The sequence below is a fragment of the Mizuhopecten yessoensis genome, unplaced genomic scaffold, assembly GCF_002113885.1.
Source record: "Mizuhopecten yessoensis strain PY_sf001 unplaced genomic scaffold, ASM211388v2 scaffold10841, whole genome shotgun sequence".
NCBI lineage: Eukaryota > Metazoa > Mollusca > Bivalvia > Pectinida > Pectinidae > Mizuhopecten > Mizuhopecten yessoensis.
In genome coordinates, this window is record NW_018408748.1 from 344,575 (window position 1) to 352,879 (window position 8,305).

The following is an 8,305-nucleotide window of genomic DNA, read 5'->3' on the forward strand; positions in this document are numbered from 1 at the left end:
TACGGGAGAGAAGAATTCGTTCTGTGTGACCGTGTACCTATCGTACGCTGTGTTTCTGGGAACAATCAGCTCTGAACTGCCGCACAATTCCAAAAACGCGTCGTACTTGACCATATATTTACTCGCTCTGCTTGTCTTCAGTGTAACCATCGTCCTGGTAACTGTCATACAAGTGCGACTTTTTATTGAATATGGCGACACCCCGGTACCGGCATCGGTTGCCAAAATGTTTGGTTGCTGTACACGCGGCAACTGTTCTAAAGTAAAGCATTTTGACATAAACGATCCGGATGATGTGAAAAACAACAGTGTGAAAGCATTAGAAGACCCCGAATTAAAACAAACGAACGAGAATTCTGTTTGTATAAAAGACATACTGCCGAGACTTGATGTCCACCTATTTTGTTTGTTCCTGGTCATATTGTGTGTGATGACGTCTGTTATGGGCGGCCTGGCCTTTTCGTATTCCCTATGAAATGTTAAAACTTGAACTGCAGGTATCGTGTCCTATCTTCATCTTTTACGAGTTTACTGTTTTAGACTATGGCCACCGTGACGTACTCTACTTCTTTGGAAATATTGTGATGTCGACTTTGAACGTCGAGCCTTTTCTCATTCCTTTGAGTCTTTTGACATAGACTACGATGTTTAGACGTCTATCTATTCCTTTTGAGAGTTTTGACGTCGACTATGACGTCGAATTTGGAGGTCGTGCCTTTATTCTCATTCCATTATGAGTCTTCAGATATCTATTCTTTATGAGAGCTATGACGTCGACTTTGAACGTTGTGTCCTATTCTCATTTCGGGTGCATAAGTACCGATTTTGTGTTGCCCAGTGCACCACTGGATCCTCGCAATGATATTGTTTTCACGGTTATTCTGTTAAAGACTTCTTGACAATTTTATTCGTGAAAACGATAAAGTATGTATATTGTTCTTGTCTGCAGTTGCCAGAATAATCACTGGATATATACGGGAAGTGATGAGTTCTATATCTGTCGCATATATGACATACTAGATTGGCAGTTTATCACAACTATATGAAACATTCTGGTACAGTTTACTTGAACAGCATCCTCGATTTCCAGTGGTTATGCTCACGTTTGCTCTCTACACCCCTGGAATATGTCATGGCATAATTAAAGTCTCGATGTGCGCCACCTTGTTGATGAGACAAGAAGACTAGTTCGATCCTTTGATGTACATCAGAAGAATCTCGCGGTCACGTAACGGTAAAAAATGACAGGCTTTGAAGTCGGGCATCTCTCCTTTGTAATCTTCAAAGGACGGGTATCAGCCTAGCGATTGGTCAGGTTTTTTTTACCCGAGACCAATCAAACAGCTATCTTCGTGGTTTCAATTTTGCCATGACATATTCAAGAGGTGTAGAGAGCGAAAGTAGGCGTAACTCCCGGATATCGAGGATGCTTGAGGTAGCCAAAACCTGTTAATCAGTAAAAGTTTTCTAGACTTCTCTTGTTGTTTATCTACGTACTATAAAAGTGAAAATTTTCGCGTGTGAAAATGTTGCCGTCGTGACCCTTTGAACTTCTGAGTTATTGATATTTCATTTAACTACAATCTATATAATCTATATATAAATATTAGCGTGTGGATAATTTCGCACTTAATTACTCAACGCAAAAAAACCCGCGAAAATTACCATTTTTCTTACGTAATTTCAGGAACTTGAGGCCTACCTTGGTGCAGAGGGGCGTGTCCCAAAAAAGGAAATAAAGAGAAATGTTTAAATCTTTCTCTTTGAGTACAGGCTACGAGATTTTAACCTAATTTTTGCCTTTAGATTAGACTCCCTAGGGTTATGGGTCATATCGTTGTATAAACAGAATGTGTGGCCACATCCACTTGGAGGCAGTGGATTGAAACCAAATATTGGAAACACAATTGAATTTTTAAATCCTGATCTTTCTGAAAAGTTATATGAAAAGTCGAATGTAATTGTGATCAGTGTTTAAGTAAAATATTGAGTGAAAATAAGGACGTTAAAACCGATTAAATTAATGCATACTTGTTGTAAGATAGGGAAGCCAAACGGCTTATATTTTGTGATTAATCAAACATATATTTATCATAAATGCTCTTTTAAATTTGACAGTTGCATTGATTCATTTCCGGTTCATATTTATAATGACTGCTGGTCATTTTCATAACTTGTAACTAGATAATAACATTATTTACCTTCCTGTTGTAAGATTTTAATTAATTCCTGTTGTACCTGTAATTACGATATGTACTGTAAGTACCTGTACCAAGGTGATGTACATTGTGTACCTATAAAAGGTTCATTACTGTTTGATTACCATTACTATCGTAATGTACAATTTTACTGGTATTAAGGAATGCACACATGATATTAGGTAATGTATAGTGTTTACCGTTTGGGACCTGTAATCATGTGATTTACAGTTACTTGTATCTCGGTTATACACAATTTGTACAAGTTGTGATTAAGTGATTACTGTACGTTCATATTTAATCAGGTGATTTACCTGTTAAAGGTTATGTTTGGAATTTACCTATATGCATATGTATAATTCCAGATTTAATTAACTATATACGATTTTCAACATTTCGGTATCGACCCCTTTGTTATATTCCATGTACTGTCTTTTATTCTTAATGTACAATCATTTGACAAGTATTATGTCAACTGATCAATTTAGAACATAATAGTTTTTGCGGTGTTGTTTTGTATACGGTGCATGAGTAAATTTCGATGTGTTAATGGATGATTCAACCGAACAATTCTGATCAATGTAGGTGATTGTGCCGTGAATAATGCAAAAACGGTATGCCGTATAAATGAGCTGACATCCCGATAACATAAAACCAATGTCAATAAGTCCAGTAATTAGAGGTGTCCTCAAATGAATACATCTTTTTTTTTTTAGAATGCACACAGCTTTTAAATCGATTGCACGTGAACGATTAAATACAGAGAAGTATATGTACAAACTGACGTTCAGGTGAAGGACTGTATCAAGAGATGTTATCATTTGCCGTACATATAACGCTATCATGTAATACTTCGACAGTATCTCTACAAGACAACACAGGTAAGTTCCAGTCTTAAGTACACGCATTGCTTGAATTGTATTCTACGCTTATTTCACATTCTATTGAACCAAAGAAGAACTCAAGTACTATAGCACTATTAAATAGAAACCAATAATGAAAAAGTTATCTATGTACACTTTTATTGTCGGTAGCGAAATTGTCCCACATATCTTAAATTGCGTGTAGTTATGTCTGTTCATTAAAAGATGTGGTTTTCTAATAAAAAACCTTTTACGAATCAAACGCAATATTCACAATTGTTAAATTTGGACACGGCTGTCGTTTGTTAAAATTTGGCATGCAAATAAATATTCCTTACAATTTAACTTAGAATGTATACCCCCTTAGTACGAGTTACCTAACAAAAATACGTACAATTAATGATACATTCTTAAGCGTTATTCTTATATGAACTTCAAACCGGGATTATACGTCTTGCTATTAAGTTTTGTATTAAACGTTTTACTTTTTTATTTAGCTTGTTCCTCAATCGAATCGGGACGTTTTGGTATACTTAGACATGGTATTACACTAGACACGGGTTTATGCATCAGTTTGTATAATACATAAACGTACCAGTCCGACTTTTAACGTATTCACATGTGTTTCGAATTCACTGTCGGAACACAAAAGGAAAGATAAAGTTGTATTGATTGCTGCTGTGTAGTGTATTGTCTGGTATGACATCAGAGGGAGTCATGTTTGTCACGTTATTACTGGCGTTAATGATAAGTGCCACAACCTCATCACCAACATCAAAAGACGTGAAAGATGTCTACAGCCATATATTCAATGGCTACGACAAATGGGTTCGACCTGTTTGGAATCAGAGTCACGTTGTAACTGTGACGCTGAGTTTCAAATTAAATTCGATAAATGAATTTGATGAAAAGTCACAGAAACTTGTATTAGCAGGTTGGTTTGATGCAAGTTGGTCGGACGAATCACAGACTTGGAATGTGTCGGATTTTGGTGATGTGTCACATGTATCTGTAGACGGAAGTTCGATATGGCTTCCACAAATTGCCCTTATAAACCCATTTGGGCGAGTTAACATTCTTTCACAGTTGGCTTCAAGCGCTGTGATTAGCGCCAATGGTGAAGTTGGATGGTTTCCAGGGGATAGTTTTGTCGTGACTTGTGAAGTTGATATCACGTATTACCCCTTTGACACACAACACTGTTCATTGGTTTTCGAAATTTGGGATGCATCTATGTCCGAAGTGATTTTACAGACATCATCAAAAGCAATTGACGTCAATTTATTCGAAGAAAATGGAGAATGGACATTGACAAGCTTTGAGGTTGATAACCCGGAATTCGACGATGCTTTTTTTGTATTTCATCCACAACTTATCTCTTCCATCTACAGCGGAGACCTAAATTCTTCATGTTGACAATCAATATTGCCCCCGTAGTCCTGCTGGCGTTTTTGAACGTCTGCGTGTTTCTTATCCCTTTGTCTTCGGGAGAGAAGAATTCGTTCTGTGTAACTGTTTATCTATCGTACGCTGTGTTTCTGGGAACGATCAGCTATGAACTGCCGCACAATTCCAAAGACGCGTCGTACTTGACCATATATTTACTCGCTCTGCTTGTCTTCAGTGTAACCATCTTCCTGGTAACTGTCATACAAGTGCGACTTTTTATTGAATATGGCGACACCCCGGTACCGGCATCAGTCGCCAAAATGTTTGGTTGCTGTACACGCGGCAACTGTTCTAAAGTAAAGCGTTTTGACATAAACGATCCGGATGATGTGAAAAAAGACAGTGTGAAAGCATTAGAAGACCCCGAATTAAAACAAACGAACGAGAATTCTGTTTGTATAAAAGACATACTGACGAGACTTGATGTCCACCTATTTTGTTTGTTCCTGGTCATATTGTGTGTGATGACATCTGTTATGGGCGGCCTGGCCTTTTCGTATTCCCTATGAAATGTTAAACCTTGAACTGCAGATATCGTGTCCTATCTTCATCTTTTACGAGTTTACTGTTTTAGACTATGGCCACCGTGACGTACTCTACTTCTTTGGAAATGTTGTGATGTCGACTTTGAACGTTGTGTCCTATTCTCATTTCGGGTGCATAAGTACCGATTTTGTGTTTTCTGTTAAAGACCTCTTGACAATTTTATTCGTGAAAACGATAAAGTATGTATATTGTTCTTGTTTGCAGTTGCCAGAATAATCACTGGATATATACGGGAAGTGATGAGTTATATATCTGTCGCATATATGACATGCTAGATTGGCAGTTTATCACAACTATATGAAACATTCTGGTACAGTTTACTTGAACAGCATCCTCGATTTCCAGTGGTTATGCTCACGTTCGCTCTCTACACCCCTGGAATATGTCATGGCATAATTAAAGTCTCGATGTGCGCCACCTTGTTGATGAGACAAGAAGACTAGTTCGATCCTTTGATGTACATCAGAAGAATCTCGCGGTCACGTAACGGTAAAAAATGACAGGCTTTGAAGTCGGGCGTCTCTCCTTTGTAATCTTCAAAGGACGGGTATCAGCCTAGCGATTGGTCAGGTTTTTTTTACCCGAGACCAATCAAACAGCTATCTTCGTGCCTTCAATTTTGCCATGACATATTCCAGAGGTGTAGAGAGCGAAAGTAGGCGTAACTCCTGGATATCGAGGATGGTGGTTGAGGTAGTCAAAACCTGTTAATCAGTAAAGGTTTTCTAGACTTCTCTTGTTGTATATCTACGTACTATAAAAGAGAAAATTTTCGCGTGTGAAAATATTGCCGTCGTGACCCTTTGAACTTCTGAGTTATTGATATTTCATTTAACTACAATCTATATAATCTTTATATAAATATTCGCGTGTGGATAATTTCGCGCTTAATTACTCAACGCAAAAAAACCCCGCGAAAATTACCATTTTTCTTACGTAAGTTCAGGAACTTGAGGCCTACCTTGGTACAGAGGGGCGTGTCCAAAAAAGGAAATAAAGAGAAATGTTTAAATCTTTCTCTTTGAGTACAGGCTACGAGATTTTAACCTAATTTTGCCTTTAGACTCCCTAGGGTTATGGGTCATATCGTTGTATAAACAGAATGTGTGGCCAAATCCACTAGGAGGCAGTGGATTGAAACCAAATATTGGAAACACAATTGAATTTTTAAATCCTGATCTTTCTGAAAAGTTATATGAAAAATAGAATGTAATTGTGATCCGTGTTTAAGTAAAATATTGAGTGAAAATAAGGACGTTATAACCGATTAAATTAATGCATACTTGTTGTAAGATAGGGAAGCAAAACGGCTTATATTTTGTGATTAATCAAACATATATTTATCATAAATGCTGAAAAACAAACATTAATCCACAATTGAACATTTGAAAATTAACACATATTTTCCAAATATATTCTTAAATCCATATTTCCGCAAAATGACTGATAATGCAATATGAAAAAACTCAGTTTGGTCTTATAGACCTCTGGGTCTCTTGCTCTTTTAAATTTGACAGTTGCATTGATTCATTTCCGGTTCATATTTATAATGACTGCTGGTCATTTTCATAACTTGTAACTAGATGATAACATTATTTACCTTCCTGGTTGTAAAATTTTAATTAATTCCTGTTGTACCTGTAATTACGATATATACTGTAAGTATCTGTACCAAGGTGATGTACATTGTGTACCTATAAAAGGTTCATTACTGTATGATTACCTTTACTATCGTAATGTACAATTTTATTGGTAATAAGGAATGCACACATGATATAAGGTAATGTACAGTGTTTACCTTTAGGGACCTGTAATCATGTGATTCACAGTTACTTGCATCTCGGTTATACACAGTTTGTACAAATTGTGATTAAGTGATTACTGTACGTTCATATTTAATCATGTGATGTACCTGTTATAAGGTTATGTTTGTTATTCACTTTTCTCTCATTTCCCTGTGTGTAAGATAGACCTGTCCATGGTAAGAAAGGGGTGTAGGAAATTTCTATCTTACACTCCATTTCACGTGACGTGACGTCACAATGGCTCGACAATGACGTGACGTCACGAATTTGGAACTCTCCGATACCGCAATGCGGAAAAGGCGACGTGATGAAATTAAAAACCTTTTACGATATATTTACCGTACACGTTAGAAAGATGTGAGTATTTTTTCTGTGCAAACGTTCTTTGCCAATATGGGATATGCTAAATCTGTCGAAACAGCTCAGGGGGAAAATCGATATTTTCAAAATGATGGCTAGTCCAAACGCATTTTCATGGTTTTTGAGCTTATTCTGGTGGATGAATTGAGAGAAATATTACTCTTTTTTTTCCAAGGGTGTAGGATAGGGAAATTCCTGCCTCGGGACTTTCAAATTTGGCAACACCCTCGGCAAAGCCTCGGGTTTTACCAAATTTGAAAACTCCTCGGGTGGAATTTATCTATCCTACACCCTTGAGAATGAAATAGTCTTATAATATTCATATGTATAACTCCAGATTTAATTGACTATCGACCTCCTTGTCTAAGTCCATACACTGTCTTTATTCTTAATGTACAATCATTTGACAAGTATTATGTCTAGTCAACTGATCAATTTAGATCATAATAGTTTTTGCGGTGTTGTTTTTTTGTATACGGTGCATTAGTAAATTTCGATGTGTTAATGGATGATTCAACCGAACAATTCTGATCAATGTAACTGATTGTGCCGTGAATAATGCAAAAGCGATATGCCGTATAAATGACCTGACATCCCGATAACATAAAACCAATGTCAATAAGTCCAGTAATTAGAGGTGTCCTCAAATGAATACATCTTTTTGTTTGTTTAGATTGCATACAGCTTTTAAATCGATTGCACGTGAACGATTCAATACAGAATGGTATATGTAAAAACTGGCGTTCAGCTGTAGAACTGTATCAAGAGATGATATGTCATTTGCCGTACATATAACGCGATCACGTAATACTTCGACAGTATCTGTACAAGACAGCACAGGTAAGTTCCAGTCTTTAGTACGCGCATTGCTTGAATTGTATTCTACGCTTATTTCACATTTTATTGAACCAAAGTAGAATTCAGGTACTATATCACTGTTAGATAGAAACCAATAATGAAAAAATATTCTATGTACACTTTTGTTGTCGATAGCGTTTCATAAATTACGTGGCACGTTATTTGATTTTCTTAAAAATGCCTTTTTACCGTGAGGTCAAATGAAAAAACACAAAAAGAATAATGC

The 8,305-nt window shown here is 36.7% G+C and overlaps 1 protein-coding gene across 1 annotated transcript; it reads left to right on the forward strand.

The window, feature by feature from the left end:
• Positions 1-3,805: 3,805 nt before the first annotated feature.
• Positions 3,806-5,272, forward strand: LOC110462885. Its single transcript, XM_021517122.1, has 3 exons — positions 3,806-3,995; positions 4,424-4,902; positions 5,261-5,272. Exons 1-3 carry the CDS (start codon positions 3,806-3,808, stop codon positions 5,270-5,272), a joined length of 681 nt encoding a protein of 226 aa, XP_021372797.1.
• Positions 5,273-8,305: the final 3,033 nt, after the last annotated feature.

What these genes read in the sequence shown, in the direction of transcription:
- LOC110462885 (XM_021517122.1), top strand. Translation starts at nt 3,806, where the DNA reads ATGATAAGTGCCACAACCTCATCACCAACATCAAAAGACGTGAAAGAT. An exon ending in ACAGAAACTTGTATTAGCAG is followed by an intron (nt 3,996 to 4,423) that starts GTTGGTTTGATG and finishes TTTTTTGTATTT; the next exon opens with CATCCACAACTTATCTCTTC.